This window comes from Sander vitreus, chromosome 4 (genome assembly GCF_031162955.1).
Source record: "Sander vitreus isolate 19-12246 chromosome 4, sanVit1, whole genome shotgun sequence".
Taxonomy (NCBI): domain Eukaryota; kingdom Metazoa; phylum Chordata; class Actinopteri; order Perciformes; family Percidae; genus Sander; species Sander vitreus.
Genome location: NC_135858.1, coordinates 4007171 through 4028738, shown reverse-complemented (window position 1 = coordinate 4028738; position 21568 = coordinate 4007171). Strand labels below are relative to the sequence as shown.

General features: G+C 40.6%; 1 protein-coding gene across 11 annotated transcripts in view; it reads right to left on the bottom strand.

The window, feature by feature from the left end:
- The window catches only part of frmd4ba (FERM domain containing 4Ba), a 45453-nt gene that overhangs the window by 4655 nt on the left and 19230 nt on the right, over window positions 1–21568 (bottom strand). For 7 of the 11 annotated variants that reach the window (XM_078247750.1, XM_078247749.1, XM_078247746.1 and 4 more), the window contains exons 2-19: window positions 17815–17880; window positions 17367–17461; window positions 17075–17167; window positions 16639–16723; window positions 15367–15423; window positions 14909–14931; window positions 10241–10324; window positions 9595–9660; window positions 9008–9065; window positions 8289–8375; window positions 3622–3698; window positions 2962–3100; window positions 1683–1824; window positions 1445–1578; window positions 1242–1358; window positions 589–817; window positions 365–421; window positions 120–255 (exon numbers count right to left, since the gene is read on the bottom strand). In XM_078247750.1, coding sequence (XP_078103876.1) covers window positions 120–255; window positions 365–421; window positions 589–817; window positions 1242–1358; window positions 1445–1578; window positions 1683–1824; window positions 2962–3100; window positions 3622–3698; window positions 8289–8375; window positions 9008–9065; window positions 9595–9660; window positions 10241–10324; window positions 14909–14931; window positions 15367–15423; window positions 16639–16723; window positions 17075–17167; window positions 17367–17461; window positions 17815–17880 — 1745 coding nt within the window. Of the gene's footprint in view, window positions 1–119; window positions 256–364; window positions 422–588; window positions 818–1241; window positions 1359–1444; window positions 1579–1682; window positions 1825–2961; window positions 3101–3621; window positions 3699–8288; window positions 8376–9007; window positions 9066–9594; window positions 9661–10240; window positions 10325–14908; window positions 14932–15366; window positions 15424–16638; window positions 16724–17074; window positions 17168–17366; window positions 17462–17814; window positions 17881–21568 lie in introns of those variants that run through there. The other 4 variants (XM_078247753.1, XM_078247754.1, XM_078247752.1 and 1 more) reach the window with 3 other exon arrangements.

Sequence of the window (21568 nt, the reverse complement as noted above, 5' to 3'; positions counted from 1 at the left end):
ATGCACTCTACAGGTCTGTACTGGCTCCATGCTTGGGGCATCTACAAAAACAACTGTCAGATACACATTGGAAATTCAAATATGAATAAATGTCATGGGTATCAGTGCTTGCTGTATACCTGTTGTCTGCATGCTCGTCATTGGCAGAGTCCCGTCTGTCATTGTTGTAATGGATGTCCAGAGTTTCTGCATGGTGTGGTCTTGGGGAATACTGAACCGATCTGGACCGCTGCCTCTGGGAACTGAGCTCATCATCTGGATGATAAAAGTGATTGCTTGGTTAAAATGTATCTAAAATGCAGTAAATGGGGGAAGGAGAGCATTGGCACATGCACACTGAGCATGACTACGCCTGGGCACTTACCGTCATCCAGAGTGAGGCTGTCAGATAGAGAGCTGAGGTCTGAAGGGTTGACATCATCTGGTAACAGAAGAGAGAAAACGGTCCTCAGAGACGCCTCTGATATTCGACTTTTCATAGAAAGTAACAGATTGTTCAATCAATTACCACTTGTTACGACATTAAAATTAATTTAAAGCATTGATAGCCTGTATAGCGTTGTCACTTCAGTTGGTGATGACATCTACCTGCTAAGATCAGTGAGGCTCTCTGGGTGGGTTTCCTTCCTTTCTTGATCCTGTAGGCGTTGATCTCCCTCTCGATCTCCTCCAGCTTCCTCATCGCATCCAGACAGTTGTTTCTCCTCTTTTTCTTCACCGTCTTGCAGAGGTCACCCTCGCTGGATAACTTGATGGCTGCTTCCACGATCTTCTGCTGCAAGGCGAACCTGCTCTCCAGATTTCTCAGATGTGGGTCCTGCAGAGAAAACACACACACACACACAGTTAAAAGGGAATTTCCCAAAAACAAAGACAGATCCTATCAGCAATAGTAGTACTCTGAACAAAGAAACAAACGTCAAAGATCTCCAAGACACAATATGGAATGTATCCAAAAACATTCATTTTCAGTGTGCTGACATACTCATATTCTAAATCATATTCATGTTTCCAACTGACTTGCAGATAGAAACCTACTACAATTCACAACAAGTGTTTCAGGCAATGCATTATGCAATGTAAGCCTCTAAACACACACATTAAACTCTTAAGCCTGATTTCAAAAAGTCAAATGATCTCTAGGTTTACAAACATAGTGCTGCAAGAACTGTGTCAACAAAGTGTGACATGCTAAATTACATAACAGAAATATATCACAACACAACAATAGCTATACTAACCTCATCATATGGGAAAAGGTCATCCAGCTTGAAGGCTGTCCCAACACGGCGCCGTACATGAGGAGCTTTCTCACCTGTGGCCAAGGGATACTCTTTAGGCAATCTGCCAGTAAGTTCCTGCAAATGAGAACAGCCAACAGTCAGCTGAGAGTGTTGACGTTTTAAACGTCATTGGAAAGCATCAGAATGAGAGAGGCACTCACAGCTTCTCTCATGCAGATCTGTTTCAGTTCCTCAAGTTTCTGTGTCAGTGTGTCTTTAAGGTCCTTCTCTCTCTTTTTCAACTCAGCAACCTTCTCTTTCTTCTGTTCCTCGCAGACTTCAGAGTCAGCGGAACCTAGAATAATCACACATCTGATTAACTACAAATTATAGTAATCAATCATCACCCATCATTCTAATGTGGAACAGGAGCCATCATCTTATTTACTCTCTGCTTACCGGCTGAGATGAGGCTTCCATTGCTGGCCATGATAAGCTTGTCTCTGCTCTCAATGCTGGAAAGTTTACTGATTTGCGGGGCACAGATCTCTGTGAGGTCCATGGCGATGTCTCCTGAACTTCTGATTGTGGTCATCGTTGACTGTAGGGAAGGGAAGAGACAGTTAGGAGGAGGGAACAGAGTATTGAGGGAGGGATTGGGAGTACTTCATTTAAATTAAAACAGCGCACTGCAATAGTGGCAGCACCATTTGCATTCTTGGTACTCCAAGCGCACTGCCTTTGAGGGAGACAGTGGCTGAATAACCTCATTTAATAGCCCCTATGCTCAGCAGATATACAACATAAACACAAACACATGGACCATGAGTGTATCTTCAGGGCATTCGGACAACTTTTAACACTCGCAAAAGGACCTAGTCTGTGAATACACTGTGCCTTTTATTCTCAATGGGGCAGTCATAAAAAACATGTATCCATTCAAAACTTTATATGGCTAGTTGTAGTTTACTTTCAGTTAAATAAGTTTCCTGTTAAGCCACAGACAAGGCAAAAAATAGGCATAATAATAGGCACACCTACTACGACTTTATCATTCTGCCCGCTATATCAGCAGAGTGATAAAAATCTTTTACTCAGAGCAATTACAAGCTCTTGTGCATTTTCAAGCTACCTAACCGCCTGTTACTTCTGATTCAATAGATAACAGCAATTCTATTCCTTTTAAACCAAGGACGTGACAGTTTCCCAACATAAGGCATACCAGCACAGGACCTATTTACATAAAATACATTATATGTCATATCCCTTTATCAAGCTATTTACACAAGTCACTTGCATAGGACACGGAACAGGTAGTGCATCACATGATGTATAGTCACCACTACACTATGCTGTGACACTTATAACTTTTAAACTTCAGTCTTCAGCCCATACTCAAACTGGAAGAGAAGGCAGGCTTAAGGCTCATTTTAAAGCCTGGTTAAAACAGGTCAAAACTATAGCTCACACTGATCTGCTCAGTTAAATGATAATAAATGTTATTACCCAAAATTCTGTTCATAATTGGGTCAATACTTGAAAAACTTTTCCCCTGTGTGACCTCCCTAACCCACACCCACCGGACCCTGATCTGTAGGTGGGTCATCTATGCGGGTCACTTGACATGATGCAAGATCTCTACACAGGTCAAGCATGAGAGAGTATTAGGTTGTTATATTTGTCAGCAGTAAATGTCAACAAAGGAAAGTGAACCTGTGAGGAGAAAACAGACACTCACTTTGCTTTGCTTCCTGTCCAGGTAGAACTGGTGCTGACTGATGGCCATCACCCAGATGGTTTTAATCAGAGAGTGGCTGGCATACCATGTGTGAATAACCAGACCAGTCTGTCCGAAAGTTTGCTTGGTCACTGTTCTTCTGTAGAAGATAAGAAGACAAACATTCAGTACTTGTGCTAATCCAAGAAGCAAATATGTTCAAATGCTGAATACAAACTTGATGGTAGATAAACAAGGTTCTAATTAACATTAAATAAGTTGTGTTAAGCAAAGCTTAGAAAAGAATTCTTATAAAATCTTTGTCCAATTAATTTTTTTTCAAATAATAAACTGAAGAGCAACATAAAACTCATTTTGAAACAGACAGTGGGATTTAAAAACATTTTTGAAAGGCTGAAAGTGCGACATTAAAGCCTGTGTGAAGGTTTTATAACAACCTTAGAATAATAAAGTGGCCACTCAACAGCAGGAAAACACTCATTTAACAAACAAGCTACAGCTATTAACATTGTGATCTAAATGGGCCACTGGCTGCAGATGCCCTTCACAGTGTGTAAGGTGTATGATAAGGACATCTGAAGCAAGCAGCAGCTAACATGGGAACACTTAAAAAACAGTGAAGATCAGTTCAGATAAATTAGACGGTTTGCCTTCTCTGACCTGTGTGGGTCGTTCACTTCCACTGCAAATTTCTTCTCGCGGAAATACAAATTCTCTAACTGCTTCCACTGATACAACTGCAGAGAGACGGTTTGGCAGAAAGGGGGAGGGGTAGAGAAACAGAACATATTACTGAGTATACAAGCCAACACAGGACTATTGATTAAAATGTGGATTTGCACTACATAAACAGAAATGTTATTTGATGCACAAAGGTTGTAAAACACACAGTCGCATTAAGTTACACAGAAAAGGTAGAAGCTTCCCTATAGGAGCGGGATCAATTTCGCCAAATGACAACACAACGGGGAGACTGGTGATAAAACTTGCTTTGTTTCAGCCACAGCAGCCTGCCTTTTAGCACCATTTCTTCTGGTTATCTTACTTGCAATATTAACAAAAAACACTAACAGCTGAAGCTGTGAATGGGGCTCAGCGGGCCAGCCAGCCAGTCAGGTGTAGGTTCGGGCAGGAGCAATTAGAATGCTGCCGCAACTGCAGGGAGCAAAATCGTGCCAGGCAGCGGGCCAATATCTCATTTCATTCTTCTGTGGAGGGAAACAGAGGCAGGACTTCTCTGTGTCGAAATGAAACATCTGCTCCACTGATACTGGGTTTAATAAAAAGATGAGCCACTTTCCTGCTCTTATTTTGTTAAAAAGAGAAAAGCTGCACAACAATAGGGCTGAGGTTAATGTAGGAGAAAATTTATAACCACGGTTTTACCTGACACCAGTACAAAAAACACATTATATCTCTCCTACCCTAAGAGAAACTGTGCCTGCCTAGTGTAAGAAATTACAATAAACGGACACACACATATACATATATATTCTATAAAAAAAAATGACATCTTCCTTTACAACAGCGTGGCTTACACAGTGGCAGAGTACCTGTATCTAGATCCCCTAGAGCAGGTACAACACAACACGAAAGAGAACATTTAGAGGATCACAAGGAGACAATAAAACATAAAAACCCATTGACTAATTGACACACTTAACAGGTAATCGTTGGATACAATGATAAGACTTACCGTGAAGGGTATTTTTTTGCTTATTTAAATCCCTGCTGAATTCTGTTCGGTTTGTATTTAATCTTTTGACTTTCCCACAGGGCTAGAGCTTCCTCGAACAATACTCCCCCTTGTCTGTTCTCAGGGAGCCAGATAGGTGTTGCAAGAGTTTCAGCTGAGCTGACCACGCCCCTTTAACCACCCCCCTCCTCTGACGTCACAGATGCATCACAGAGACTTCAGGCTGCCTTCAAGGCTCTGCTCTGCTCTCTCTCCCCCTCCCTGTCCTACACAGCTCAGTTTTTAGTCAGACCAGATGAGCCGGTTGTACACAAGTATTTACTAGGCCAGGTTTTTTTTGAAGACATTTGTATCTCTGCTCCACTTCCCGTCACTCACAGATACTGTATGTGATCAATCCTACACAGACTTTGAATACCAACTGGGAAGTTCTCTGCTTTTCAAATTGTAAATACCACACAAAGCACTGCTGTGTGCCTGAATCTACTATAACCATCTCCCCCACCAAGGCAAACATGTTAGGAATCTGTTACTATGGTCTAATCATTAATAGCAAGGACTCTCTTTGCTTTCCTGTCGGGCCACTTAACCACGCAAAAAGAAACACTATGCACTATGTTTTTACATACATCCAACAAGCATGACACCTTAGAGTTTCAAGCTACGTGTTTAATCGGTCTATCTTACACTTTGACAGAAAGCTTCCATTTTGTATGAATTTTAAATCAAGATGGTTTTACTCCTAAGCTGTAGTGCTATTATCAATGACAACACTGAATGCCAACGTTTGATTTCTTGTCAAAATATACAAATATTGTCTTTATAATTGTGGACATTACATATTCAGTCTAGCAGTAAAATTAAGAGCATGGTACTTGAATAATGGGAACTACCCAGCAGGACACTTCTAAAAAGCTCATCCCACTGCAGAGGGTACCCCATGCCAATTCACACCCTCTAGTCACTATCACTAGGAACATTTACATTGTAACAACAGATGTGGAACAAAGGTCTTGACAATAAACACACACTTTCACTGGATCATTCCTCCTATTAGAGGAACTTCACACCAGTGTGCCAGCACATAGATGAAACTAAAAGAGGACTCTCCTGTGATTGCTGCTGAAGCCAAAATATTTCAACGATGTGACACACCTCAATCCCTACAAATCACAAGACTGCAATAAGTCCTTTTAAAGTTTAAAAGGTTTTGTTAGCTACTGATATCTTGCCACCTAGCTGGCTCATATTATGAGACTGTGGTCCATCATCTGTGTATGAATGTACATTTACAACCTCTTCAGTGTGAAAACTAACTTTGGGATCCACATTTATTATTGTTAAACTTGACCTAGCTTTGTAAATATGACATACAACTCTCTTACAAAAAACTCCAGATGTTACTGTAGTGTATTTTCTTCTCTTGGAAATCTAGTTTCCACATAATTTACCTACACATCGATTCACTGGGGTCTTCAACCTGTAAGTTGCTCCTTAAAGTGGAAATGGTACGAGAAATGCAGACTAGCAAGTTTACATACTGCATCTATGTGAAAGACTGACTCATCAATTCAACTCCTAAACCACCTTAGCCAGGGAGCATGCCAGCTTACTAGTACACATGATTTGAGCAAATACACAGAATTTCGGTATCTTCTATCTTTAGTATTTACTTCCTTGTTTTTGCCAAACATTTCATTACAGGCAAGTGGAAGTGAGCCAGAAATGCCTGTGGTTTTAGATGGGATCAGGCTGTTCATATCCAGCTCACACCCACAACCCAAGGACCCTCAGGGCCACGAGTCTGCAAAATCATACATGGATGAAAATGTGTCAAAAGCTGATTCACACACCTGTACAAAATAAAAAATATCTGCTCCACCCTTCACATACCGGCTCTAACTGGCTATCAACACTGTACATTTCCATGACGCATTGCTTTAAGTTGTGAAACCCTTACAAGAAGACGACACCGGAAGGACCTTTATCCTTTTTTGATTAATTATGGGGTGAGGTTAATCAAAATAAAAGTGACAAGGGAGAGGATCTCTTCGGTTTTCATTTAAACTTCCTTTTAATGTTTTTTTTTTTGGCTAAGAGACACTTTACAATTCTTTTAGGTCTGTCATATCATGTCATTATTACCCAGAGGCTGACACTGTCTGTCACCCCTAATAAACTGAAGATCAATTTTGGTTTTGTTGGCTCATCATACATGTGGACCAGCATGTGGTCTTAGAGAGTGTCCCATTACCCACTGGGAGAGTGACACGGAGAGAGGAAGAGACACAGAAAAGTCTCCTGGTTTAATTCAGGAAGAATTAAGTCTCAACTTGCCATCTACTTTAGTACCATCACGTCCTGGAGACACACTTTTCTAGTCTAAGCACTGTTGTGGTCCTCCATTTGTGTTCATCACACTAAATAGTTTAATGAATATATCCTCTTCCTAAATAACATATTGTTTCTCCCTTTGGCATCGTCTATTTATTCTTTGTCCTCTCCAGATCTTTGGAATACATAGCCTATGCCTTTTGCTTATATAGACAGTGCTTAATTACATACATTGCGACAGACAGACAGACAGACAGACAGACAGACAGACAGACAGACAGACAGCAGAGGGATGGGTTGAATACAGGGGCTGTGAACTATCAATATTCACCAGATAAAGAGGACTCTCCTGTTGCTTCTCACAGGGAACCATAATTACACCTTCGTGAAGTTCCACTAGAAGGGTTGGGGAGAGACATACTGTGGCTGTTCCCATTAATGCCTCAACGTAAGAACAGCACACCCTGCTATAGTCAACAGGTTCCTGCCATATAACAACAGCTATGACGATTCCAATGAAAGAGGCTGGGGAGAAGTGCTTGGTTGGGACACTATCAAATAACACCTCTCAAGGGGAGGGTAATCACAGACACAAGTCCAAACTCAAAAACTGCAAGCAACTTAATCCCGACAACACACCACAGGGAATTTCAGCCTGCATGCTCGTTTAAAAAGACAACAACCAAATATTCGAATCCGAAAATTGAAAATCAAATACTTGCCCATCTAACGACTATAAGAATATTCAGATACAGCCCTATCTAGTAGTGTACTGTATTTGCTTTTACACAGCCTTGACTGCACACAGCACATACTGATACTACAAAATATTTTCCCGATTTGTCTTCCTCTTTCTCCTGACTGACATGGGAACTAGGGTCTTAATTATGCCCATTTACAGTGTGGATGGATCATTAACCAGCTAACAAGAAGCATGGTGTTGAAAGCTGTAATTGAAGTACAATATATTACATACTTGCTCAAGAAGTTACTGTAAAAGTGAACAATTAAAAAATGGTGTGTTTGACTTGTTTGAGTATTAAATGTCACTGTAAGAAAACCAAGTTGAGTTTATTTATAAAGCCCAAACCCCCAGGTTAGTCGCAGAGGGCTTTACAATATAGAATATGAAATCCTGTATGTTTAGATGCTGGGCATAGATAAGTAAAAATTCTACACAAAAACAAACAACAAAATAAAATGCGTTTCGCGAGTTTTGCTTTGAAAAAATAACTTTTCAAATGAAAACTAAGACAATTAAGGCAAATAGAGCAGCTGTAAAAAGAGGTTTCCCTACCTTTCTCGGTTTCAGTTTATCCTGCAAATCATACTGGCCAATGCCTTTATAGCTGACTCCCAGCCACCACGGTATTCCTTGCTTATCCTGCATGAAAGCACACACACACACACACACACACACACACACACACACACACACATTAGAGGTAGCTTTATTGGTGGGAGTAAAGAAAAAAAGCAATTACCCCATTAGGCTCACAGCAATAGCAACAGAAGAAGAGATCAAATAATGGCCTTAAAATCTCTGCAAGCCTGACTGAATCATTTTAACACCACTGTTTGATCTTCTCAGACACCTTAATTTAATAAGGTTTGGTTGTGAAAGTTAAAGGATGCAGGTAGAAAAAAAGAAAGTTGGAGGAATCACTTAAAACATGCTAAACTAACATGTTACAATGGTTGACTGAATTTGGACTTATTTAAGGTGCAATTCTGTACTAGGCCAGTTTGTATTCTCTTATCCAACCCAAGCAGGCAGAGTATGGTCCTGTGTATTCCTACAGTAACATGTGTGTTGCCGCTTTGGCTGCAGCACAGGATTTTAAAAAGGAAAAGGACTCATGATTCAAACATCAAGCAAAATGTTAACCATTTAAGTGAATTATGGTTAGATTGATGTGTTGGATTAGAGACAGAAAGAAATAAAGACGGCATGTTGACAGAAGCTTGTTCAAAGGTTAAGCTACACTACTCTATGACTCAGGGCACCACTGTTACCTTGACTGGGTAATAATGGACTCCGTATGTCGGCAGGGACTCCACCAGGGCCAAATACCTTCAGAGAAAGAGGAACAGGTTAACAGGAATTCCGCAATTTACACTTCATCACTGTCAACCGGTGGCTGTTGTACAACAGACAGAGTGGGATTTAAGCAACAGTCATTGAGAAGCCACAGTCATTTGCAGTGGCAAGCTGATCGATTTGTTTCAGGGCCGTGACAGAGGGAGGGAAAGTCCATTGATCAGTTCAAGGGCACAAATCATCAGAGCGTAAATGACCCGGGATAGCTCTGAGTTACAGTCCCAGGAAAAACACAGTGGAGGACTGACATCCTCCCAAGGCTGGCTGGCTGCCTACTCTAAGAGCACCTCCTCTAATTAATGACACATTCTGGCACGGTGACAGCCACCTCTTACAACAACAGCCCCCACAGTGCCGACACATGAGGTTAAAGAGGAATGCCTGGCTTAGGTGCTGGAGAACTAAGGCATCAGAGGGAGTACTGCATAAGGGGCACACAAGTGTCCAAACTCAAATAATTTAATTTTTTAACATAAAAATATTAGAATTGTTTTTAACTTACTGCACAATGGCTTGTCCTCTGGTCAGTCCCTTCAGTTTCTTGTAATGTTCTATCACTTTGTCCTCACTGAAAATGGATATATAAAACATTTAATAATTAATCCATCAAGTTGCACATTCCAGCCACAGAGGGATTGTGAGAGGACTCTTTCTTTGTAACACATTCTGTCTGCTCATGCAGAAAATGCAGTCTGGCCTACTGGCATGCTGATGGCTCTCATCTACCTCCCCTGCAAATGCATCCTATTTACTTCCCACTGTAATCATCCCTTTTAATCGCATAGTGAGACTGCAAACTCACTGCGGCTTAACAGACAGAAAGAGACAGAGACAGAAGTGTTCATGCGCTTACCCTTCCCGTCTATGATTTTAATTTGGATATTTAACTGAATGTAGCCGCTTCAGAAGATGCAGCAGCCTCACATGACCGTTTAACCAGAAGAGGAGGGGCAAGCAGATTATCAAAAACAGCAGTGTGGATTGAAGAGGCAGACAATCCTTTAGATAGCCAGTTGCTGTCCCAGGGCTAATGGTCAAACGTAATTAACACAACCCAGGAATTAATTAGTCAACCCATCAAAGCGGCCCCGTACCACCCTGGCTGTGGTATTGGTTGAACTACAAGTATGAACCCCCCTCCAACTTACCAGTAATTGAGAGATGGGTGCTCCCTTAATACTCTGGTGGGCAGAACTGGGAGCTGCTTCAGGTCTGATCTGGCAATATCAGCACTGAAAAAAAAAAAATCATACAGTACAAACTTTAAGAACAGCAAATGTATTCCTTTGCAATAACAAGAGCCCTTTCTAGTTACTCAGTTATGCTTTAGAGCACTGGGAGACCCAACAAAGCACCAAAATCAAACGACTGATGGATGAGACACGTTATTGTTGACCAATTACTCTCCTATACAGGCCCGGTTATGACCTGAACTGCTCCAAGTAAATGTTTACTAGAGATGCCCCGATCACAGGTTTTTTTTTTGTCACTGATACCATTTGCTGATCGTTGATGAGCCATTTTGGCTAATACCGATTGTTTTTGTTGTTTTCTTTTGTTTGACACTTTGTAGTGTATTGGGATCTCCACCATGTGGCAGCGTGACCAAGGCTAGAGAGACTGAAGTTGATATCAGGCTGTATTTCATTTTGGTACAGGTACATGGTGCTATCTTGTGTGGAAGTGCTCTGTTGAATTGTGCCTTGCATACCTTGTTTTGTTTGGCTAAAAACGGTTACATCTGATGGAGAAGGGAAGAAAAAACCCGCAGGCACAGGTAAACAGAGCCCGTACTCACAAGATGGCGCCCCGTACCAAAATGATTGACAATAACATTCATTCTCTATACATGCTGTGCGACTCTACAGTTTAAATAAAGAATCACAATTATTATTCTTTCAACAACATTCTCTTATTTAGTCTGTTAAATTAACAGAGCAGTACAAGAACTCCCAAGGAGTAATGCAGCAAGCATCTTTAGCCTACAGTAACTAAAATATGCAATGTAATAATATCATCTGACCTTCACGGTCATATGGGCGGGTGCCATTATTGCCGATCTCCCGATATTGTATTTTTACTGAATATCGGCTGATAATGATCAGTGGCTGATCAATGGAGGCATCCCTAATATTACAGAATCTCAACTTAAAGTCTAAAAATTGGTAGAGAACATTTCTCCATATGTTTGTACTTTCACAGTGTGGTTTGAATTTCTATGACAGCAATAATTCATGTCTTCTAACCTTTAGAAAAGGTGCAGTGTGAGGATATTGTTTTCATCTTTCTTATTTATAAAAAGAAGTAGGCTACTGCTTGCCAAAACCAAATGTGAGCTTTACTCATGTCTTGCCAGACTTAAATTATAAAAGCACATGCAGGGCATTTAAGTCATAGAGAGCATTTAAAAAGGCTTGGCAAGAAATCTTTAAAAAATAATGTAATGCTGCACTCCAGAGTTTTTCTATGTACTGTAGACAAAGTACTTTATAGTGGTTCACCTTCACAGATCGGCCAATGGTAACACCACGACAGATGTAACAGGTACAGTTAGTCTCATCCACAAACTCTGCCAAAAATGTTAAAGCAGTGGCTTCAAGTAATAAACACAGAAACTGGCCATGGTATCTGTACAAATTGTGGTGTATGTCACTGTCAAGGTCTATGATAGTGAACTATGAGTCACTCCCAACATCATGTAGGAGAAGTACTGGGTCTTCAGTTTCTGCTGCACAAAAAAAGGGCTCTGGCTTGGTGAGCCAGTCCACTGAAGACCATAACAAAAGCCATTCACAAGCACTTGGCAACCTCTCACTGTGCTGAAGAGTATTGTACGAGCCCCAACGCTTTTACGAAACAGTCGGTGAATGTGTAGGTCAGACCATACATGATATAAACCATTAGAACATCCTCAAGTATTGTACCAGCTATAACAACAACCTCAACATAACAAATAAGTACTGGATAATTTCAGGCCAATGGCCATTTGACCTTGAACATCAATTTATGTCTTCCTCTTTAAGGATAAATGGAATTTAATAGCCACTGACATGGTAGGACAGAACCATAATGATCCAGTTATGTGAACCAGCTTACTAAACAAAACCAAGAGTGAGCCGCTGCAAGGGCAGAGGCACTTGAATCACTCTTGTCTGTAGCTACCTATCCTAGGTTGACTGGGTTTTGCTGCCACGGCACTTTGCTGTGTGTTTGATGGCATACATTTTATGGGAAGCTGGGGCCTGGTGTTGTCAGGGTGATCTACTCCACAGCCGCGCTGCCCTGTCAGCAATCTGGAATTCATTACCACGTCTGTTATCTCCCCGCAGCCTGCAGCGTGGAGGCAATTCCTACACCCGGTGCAGCCCAGCCCAGCGCAGCCTACCCAGCGTGGGGAGAGATAATACTCATGCGTCAGCTATTCCACGAGGCTGAGACGTGGTGGCTGTGGAGGGAGCACAATGAAAGAGCCTGTTGCTGCGAAGGAACCACTAACTACAGGCTACACCTGCAAATAGAACTGAGGAGGACCAAAACTCTCTGGGTGTTATATTAGTTCATGTGGGTAAACTTTGAACACAACTGACATTGTGTTATAGTCCATTTTCAAATTATAGCAGTTCATTTATAGTGGCAAAGACAATGTCTGTAGCTCACTTTTGAAGTTGATTACAATTACAAGAAAAACTCCCTGCTCGGTTACTCCTAAACTGTTAGGCATAATTAAAGACGTCAATCAATTCAGTGATTGCCTACGTTTTCCCACAATCCCTTTCATCAACCTCCAGAGGGGAGTTGTAACTTGTTGCGTTCAGCATAGATTATTATACCTGCAGGTGGTGTGAATCAGTACAAGATGCAGTGCAATACTGACATAGTGAAGGGAATTCTGATACAAGTACAATGTGAAAACTGATGGTGCATTAATTCAATGCACAGCAGGGGGTTGGCCCCGCCACCACAATAGCAGTGAGTCCTCCTGACGCCAAGTTGTCTACCAAAGTACAGTGGGTCTAGCTCATCCCTCTTAAGACAGCTGGCTGTAGGAGGAGGTCTCCCTAACTCCTTCACAGCTAATCTCACTGCTCCAGGGCCCTTTGCTGATACAGTGTAGAGAAGACACATTTATATTATATGCTTTATGGAGGGGATTTACCAGGCCTTTTCTTCTTTCAAAGACGTAAAGGACATTGCAGACAGAAATTAGAAATACTGCCACAGGACAGGGTGGGATGCATCACTACACTAACAGTGTCAGACTTTGGGGCCAGTGTTACATTCAAGTAAGAAAGGTTTGAGAAAACGGTACTGTGTGTTATTGGGTGTCTTACAACCCAACATTTAGAAACCATAGACATATTGAGAAAGTAGTATCTGTGCAAATTTAAAAAGAAAAAACAGCTTGATTTGGACACACTCCAATCCTTGCTGATTCTACCAGATTTGTTGGCAGTTTGTCTTTTATTGTGCTTTCAGAGTCAGAACAAAGTACAGCCCATCCCCACACCCACATGAGCTGAAAGTTCAGACTGCACACTACACTTCAGGGTGAAGTTAAATCAAAACAATGAGGTATACATATGTACTAAAGCTGCCTGCAATTAATAATAATAATAAACATTTATCTGATCAATCATGCCTGTAAATAATGGGGCTGTTAATGAGCACAAGCAGATGCAGCCAACTTTTCTTTTTCTTTGCAAGAGAACAAAGGCAATGGTTTGACAAGGGGTCAAACTGCATTTTCAGCATTGCATGTAGCAATTCCTTACAGAGCACAAATCTTTGTGTTCACATAATGGACAGAGAGGCCTTTAGAGGCAACGCACTAGGAAAACACAGGTTGTGCTGCATCAACCTGCTCAGTCACTCAATCAGACAGAGCAGTGTTGACTAATCACAGCCAATGCCCTTCAGTCCTATGGCTGGCAAAAAAAACAAGATACCTTATCAACTCTTGAGGCAGGTCAAGCCTCTTGAGAGAACGACACACTACGAAAACATTATCTCAACTAGTGAGCAGATTATTGAGGTTTTGTACAGTCTCTTCCACCAGTGTCACCGAATAAATTGTGTACACCATGTCCACGTAGTTGTACAAGTGTCACATAGGTTGTGTTTGTCAGGATATGTGACATTTATTAAGAGGTGATGCAATCACAACATGTGAAAAAAGAACTGCCTTTGTAGGGCATTGTTTAAAGTTAGTGTAAACGCAATGCATCTGCCTTAACAGGCAACAGTGTGACAGAAGAACAAAAGTGTTCGATTCAAAGGCAATGTTTGGACCATGTGGATGGCAGCAAGCTGGCAGGGGTTCAGTTCAATGTTACAACAAATCAAGGGAATTATTAACTGAGGGAAGTACAGCATGAAATAAAATCTGAGTTTAAGTTGAACATTAACTGGCTATACACGGTCATAATCTGTACACTGACCAAACAAGTTGACAAGCAAGACCCTGCTTCCTTGTCAGAGTACAGAAACAAACACTAAATTGTGCAGTTTGTATTCAACTGCACAAGTTCACGAAAAGGTTTATGGATGTCCGTGTATACCAATACAGCAAAATGTATGTTAGTAACGTTACATATAACTTTTAAAAAGACAAAAACATAGCATCGGAACATATAGCTACTTGAACTGAATTGATACTACTGTTTCTTCCCAGCTAATATATCCTGAATTCCTTACTCAAAACCAAAATCATGTTTTAAATGACAAGACAACTTGTGGGTAACGTTTAGTTAACGTTACCACTTTTCTACATTTATCTCATTAAGTGGTTTTACGTGTTAGTTTGGATAAGTTCTTACCTGGTGTATTCTCCTTTGGCCTCCTTAAAAAGGGAAAATAATGCCGTTAGTAAAAGCATATAAGAAAATGCAACACTTAACGTTACGTTACTTGCTAATTGCCCAGTAAACTGTTAACGTTAACTAACGTTATGCTAATATTAGCTAACGTTACCTGCCTAATTTAGAGCCAGTAAAACAAAGGTAACGCTAACGTTACACGAAAAAACATCAACACGTTTAATTTAATCCAATAACTCAAGTTAACACTGCCTCTCGAAGCACACGCATGTTTAAGAGGCCAATATTAATATTTAAGGTCCAGTGTCTTTAACAAAAGCTCCGACCGAAGCATCCTCAAGAGACAACATTCAAATGTTTTTTTTTTTTGCACCCGTGAGCACCGTCTTCATTTAGCTTACTTTGGAAATAGTGACAACATTTCAGTCTATTAAAGCCTGCGACAAACTCTTTCTTACCTGCAATGCGAATGCGGCTAACTTGAAAACATTTGCACTCTCCACTTCGATGGTCTCCTGTTGTAAAATTGGTAAAATTAACGGGGTCTTTTTTTTTTAGAAAAACATGCACACAAAACTGCAGCCTGTCCGAGACACTTGACTTGAGAGAAAATCTTCCAGACCGTCCCGTACCTCGGTTCCACAGTTACCGACTGAACCACTGCCGCAGAGACAATACGGTGTTTTTAACTCTCCGTGATGTGTATTCACTACTGTTTTTTACCACCTGAGTTAGCATGACATTTTCTATACACGAAAACACACACTGGCACATAGAAAGGCTAGTTGAAGGTCTTGCCTAAAACTACAGCCCCCTCGGTAAAGTGGTACGGTCCGAAAGCAGGTTCAACAGTCTCCGTCTCCCATGGTGACCAGTCAGCTCTCCCCGCGAAAAAAACTGCACGGCAACGTTTGATCACATGCTCCATTCACTTGCTCCTCGTACGGGTTCAAAAAACAACCACACTTTACACGCCTGATTGTAAATACATGAATTAATACAGTCAGATGTATTAATATGTATTAATAGATCGACACGAATAGTATGTTTTCAATTTGGCCTAGGTTATAAAATTGTGTACAGGAATTACTTGGACTGACTGGTCCAGCTACAACTCTCATGTGGATACATACATTTAGCTTTTTGCACTCTATTATAATGTTTTTGAAAGCTACATAATCAATTTTAAATCATTGCATGCAAACCACAAAATCCGAACCCCAGTGTTTGAATGGAATGCTTAACAATTGCATTTAACAATAACAGTGAATCAATAACATTGCTCAAAGTTTCCAACAGCACTTGAAGGCAGCATCTGAATAACCGTTTGAGATCTCAGTAATAGTGTAAGATTACGGAGACATTTTCCTCAATAGCATGCTATCATTGCTATGAATCAAATATTGTAAATTGTATGTATGCACAACGTATAAAGAGGAAAGAGTATGAAGTCATGAAAATAAAGGACTTTAAGTTTTATGAAATAATGGACAATCTAAAGTCGTGTGCAAGACATATAACCAACCAGTGCAACCTGTACACAGTCTATATGTGCAACTACTAACCCTCAGCAGATTGAAATCTTTTCAAGATCAGTTGGATTAGACATCTTTTCATAAGGCAATCAACTATTGTGTAAAATGTTCTGGAACTAAAGGGCATGCCAAATTTGATTATAAAAACAAATATATAAGACAAGTTTTTAGAGAATAAATACTTAAAACACTTACATTGAACACTAAAGATTTAGCGTTCAAGAAGAACAGCTCCACTGTTGTGTTGTCTTTCAAAAAAGTGATCTTCTCAATATAAAACCTGTCAAGAGTTGTTTGGGTCAGCAAGGTTAACTTGAAGTAGATGTCAATGCATTTTGTTCTCTTAATACATCCATGATTTTGCCAGTGCCTCAGCATTATTTACAGACTTCATTGTGTGTTCAATATAGTTTATCAAATAACACAGCAAGACTGTGTAAACTGTGCTCCATCACTGCCACCTGTTGGTCAGTAGCCTACAAGCCTTGGAGGCCATGAAGCTCCCAATACACCAAGATGCTTCATTTACTATTTACAACTCAGTCTAATATTTAAAACATTGAGATTGATAAATATAATAAAGAACAGCAGTATTCCACGTTTGGCAAGCTTTTGCAGTGAGAGCACTCACCTCACCAGGAACTTGAGTTCCAAAGGCCCCGAAGTCTTGGAGAAGTCATGATCGAGGGCTTTACGATCCAGGTGGAGCCAGTTATTCTGGCCACTGATCAGGGATAGAAGAACAAACCATGTGTTGGAATACTGCTCGTAATTTTTCTCTCTTCTTTTTTATTCTCTCTTAAAGCTTCTGTGACTAAGACTTTGTTCTAAATCAACCAGTCCCTTAGATGTAAAAATGTAATAAAATCACACACACACACACACATCTTAAAAATGCCTATTATATTCAGAAAGGTACTCACGTGTCATCTATGTAAGACAACCCAAAGTATTCTTTTTCCTTCAGGTTAAAATGTGAGGCCACTAAATCTAACAGCTCACGGGACAACAGCTTGGGCTGGAAAGTTTAGATCAAAACACAAGAGTTCAGTTTAGATCATTTGCTAACTCAAACTTCATGTGCTAGACACTGTGAAACACAATATAAAACGACAGACGGTGGAAAACAAGTGTACACTGGCAAATTTAACACACACACACACACACACACACACACACACACACACACACACACACGATCAATTTGACATGAAATAAAAGCAAAATAGGAGCCATGGGAAGTAAGATTAAGACTTCTTTACAGTTAATGACACATCATTAAATCCAACACAATTTCAGTACATCAACATAATATTGCAGGGTATGCAGCATAATATGTGTCTGAGGAGCCAAGCAGAAAGTGTCATCTACCTGAACCAGCAACTCCAGCTTCCTGCCATCAAGGAGGTGAACTTGACACAGACGGCCCTCTGTCATCTAGAGGAGGACAGATAACATGAAACATGACAATTCCTGCAAAACAACACAGCCACTGCAAAAGCAAACTGTCTCCACCTCCACCTGTACCTCTCCACTCAAAGCTGTGCTTCCACTATTTTACCCTAGGGGATAAAAAGGCTGCTTTTCTTTCTGGAGTTGAACAGTGACTCACCTCAATATCATGTTTGTCTTTGTGCTGAATGAATAGGTAAGAGGAGCCACCAGGCAACTGTCCATATGGGTCCCACGCTCCAAAACATCAAAGTCATTGCAAGATCATCATCTTTATTTGTATAAAGTGTAAAAAAAAAAAAAAGGCGCAGTGATATTTCAGCCATAAATCAGCTCTTTATAGGTGCACCATGAATTATAAACAAAGTTTCTTTTGCCATTAAGACTCCACACATGCTATTGTCTTTCAATCCACATATCCTTCCTCTGCAACAACACTGGTCTAATGAAATCACTGAAATGTCAACATCCCACGTTTTCGTCTGCCTATTAGAAACAAAACCGGAAGACAATGAAGTCCTGGTGCAGTTTAATTGAAGTCCCGCTGTATTGTTTAAGATGAATGGCTTTAGGCATTAACATTGTGAGATAGGGCATGCCTTGGCAGAGGTCTGCGCTCTCCGAGTGTCCTTCTAGTTGCTTATGAATTACATTTTTTATTTGTGTTATTTATTCAGTTTTGAGGTACTTACATCTTATTGTTAAATCTTAATCTTTAATACCACATAACTGGTTACGGTCCATCAACTCACCACAAAGGCAAGGTCTGGTTGACCAGGTCTAATAGAATAAATCCACATAATTAAAGCCACTCTATGAATTTTAAAATTCCTGACGTTGGCACCCTCCAGTGGCAGTATCAAAAGAAGACAATGGCAGACAGCAGTGCATGGCAGTACCCTTGAGTGGGCTAAAAGCACCAATTTCCACCAGGACTGTTTGATTTTTTAAAGTAACAAATACTTATTCCGTCAGAATATTTGGAAAGATGCATTATGATCATATTACAATTCTACACATAACAGCTTTCATGTGCTTTTTAGAGATTAGTACAGAGTGAGAAAAAGGGTCTTGCCCATGCTATGAAAAAGATGCAATACTATTCCATCATTCTGTGAATGTTCAAGCAGCAGTAGCCTAACTGTTTGATATCAGTGACACTTAGAAGAACCTAAATGACTTGTGTCCCTTTTGAGTGGATGCTGTTTGCTGCCAAGAAATGTGTCCAGGATGCTTTTTTTTTTTGTGTGTGACTTCTGTAAAAAAAAACAAAAAAAAAACAACATGTGGCATCCAACTGCTTGGCTTCTGTGTTGGAAAGTAAGGGTCATGTTATCGTCCAGCATGACCGCAGGGCGGGAAGACGCCTTCTGGTGTTAAACTTCACTCTACTAGGACATATTGTTCTCTGCACCACAACAGATCTGTCATTTCACTTTCATACTGCACAAGCTATTTTTTCCACTTTGTTGTTTTTCAACGCCCTAAACCTCAGTGAGATTTACGGTTCTGGGAGTAGAGCTAAACATCTCAACAAAGGGTTTCATTCGTAGTCACGGTAACTTGCTAATATGTTAACTTTTGCCCTGAAGGCCCATATTTCAACACCATGCCCACTGCATACTGTCTGTACAGCGGGACTGTTAAGCTCCATATCTCAGTGGTCCAGAAGAGGCAAGAATCTTTCTCACTGACAAAAGAAGAGAAAAAAATTTAAAAAAACTACTATTAACCTCAATGAAAAACCGGTGTTTGGTGTTTTAAGCCCCCAATGTCGTCTTCCAGGCAGCGCTGCATGGAAGGCACTAGGGTTAGGGATAGATGCCTTGAAGTCGACGGTCGCAGCGCTGCCTTGAAGTCGACGGTGGGGGCTTAAAACACCATCGAGCTGAAAAACCACACCTTTATTTGATTTGTCTTGATAGGGAAAATAATTGTGGTAGTGACAGTATTACATGTGTTCCATAGTTTACTCTAGGATTAATCACTAAAGTAACCCCTTCATGAGTTGTTGTGGCTGTCCAGGGCACAATCCTTGCCCATCTATCAATGCTGCATTGTTGCAGGGCAGTGACATCAAAACATAAATGGACAAAGGCCTTTAGTTAACAGTCTGATTTCAAGCTCACAGCCAGCCATTGAATTTTAGATTCACCTTCAAAATATGTGCATTTTACTCCAAAATCCAAGTCTTTTGTCCTTAAAGCTCGACCACGTTTCAAAGAACTCCTAAAACATTAAATGAATCCTTAAAACACTCAATATGAGGATTTTGTGTGTCCTTTGATATGAATCTAATATTCACAATTGCATTAACAAAGTAGCACTGGCAAAGCTGCTACGTTTCAAAGACAATTTCCATTTTTTTTTTTTTTTTTCAAAGTCTGACAGAGATGGCTGCCCTCAGTCCCGCTGAAGTGAGGGCCTGAGCTTCAGAGCGAGGTCCCAGATGATAAAAAGAAAAAGGTCACGACTGTGTCAGGGAGGTCATCCCCCTTAAGCTCTGTCATTACGGGCCCCCGATGGTGTTCTCTTCACATGACCTCCAGCCACGCTGACCTGATCAGGCTGAGCTGGGCTCACACTGCATTTTATACTACTTTATACTTCTACTCCGCTACATTTCGGAAGGACATGTTGTACTTTCTACTCCACTACATTTATTCAGGAGCTACAGTTACAACTTACTTTTTACATTAGGATTTTACTACTTCCACTGATCTGAATATTATATATTATTTGTCACCTTGTCAATTTTTCTAGCTTTTATTACCTTTATGTATTAGCAACTATAAAACAGTCCCAAGTGCCACCGTATACAAATTACATTTTCACATGGCAGTATGCTGGGGAAAAGCAAATAAGAAAAAACACTTTCAAGTTTACAAAGGGCGTTCAAGTAGTATTTGTTAACCACACAGACAGTGTTTAGGTGTTTCAGCAACAATGCATTTCAAAGACAACTTTGAAAGCTCTCCTCATCAGCCAGTTCAAACGGCTGGTCATGCTGCTTTCTAATGACTGCCATATGTGCTGAGGGAGAGACCCTTGTTAAAAAACAGGCTTTGTGACTCAACAAGAGGCAGCCTGTGTTTTTTCACATTCAAACAAATAAACACATGCATACACTAATGAGCCAGATGAGGAAAAAGTACTGACTCACATCACTTTGAGGAAAGTTAAGGGAGATTATAGGTAATCGGAGACATACAAAATGAAATGGGTAAAATCAAAGAAATCCATCAGGCACAATAATTAATCCCATATGCTGCTTATAAAGCAATCAATAAAACCTGCTTTATTTAAACTTCTTTCATTTTACATTTTTTTTTATTTTTATTTATGCTGCCATTGCTCAAGGAGCTGTCATACCTGGTAGCATTTTCCAATCCTGAACCAGGCTTCTAGGAAGCGTCTGCATGGCATCAGCCCACGATTGTACCACCTCCTCAGGGTCTGATGCGCCAGACTCCAGACGAGCTGGCTGCCCGATGCCACCAGGTCTTCCATCCCATGTATGATGCGCACAGCCATGGTTAGCTGCCTTTTCACACTGACGGGCAGCTTCTGCCTCTACTGATGAACCAGGAGAAAAGACGATCTGCAGCACACTTTGTTTTGCTTCAGAGCAACAAGCTGAAAGGAGCATCTACACTCTAGTATACACACAGTC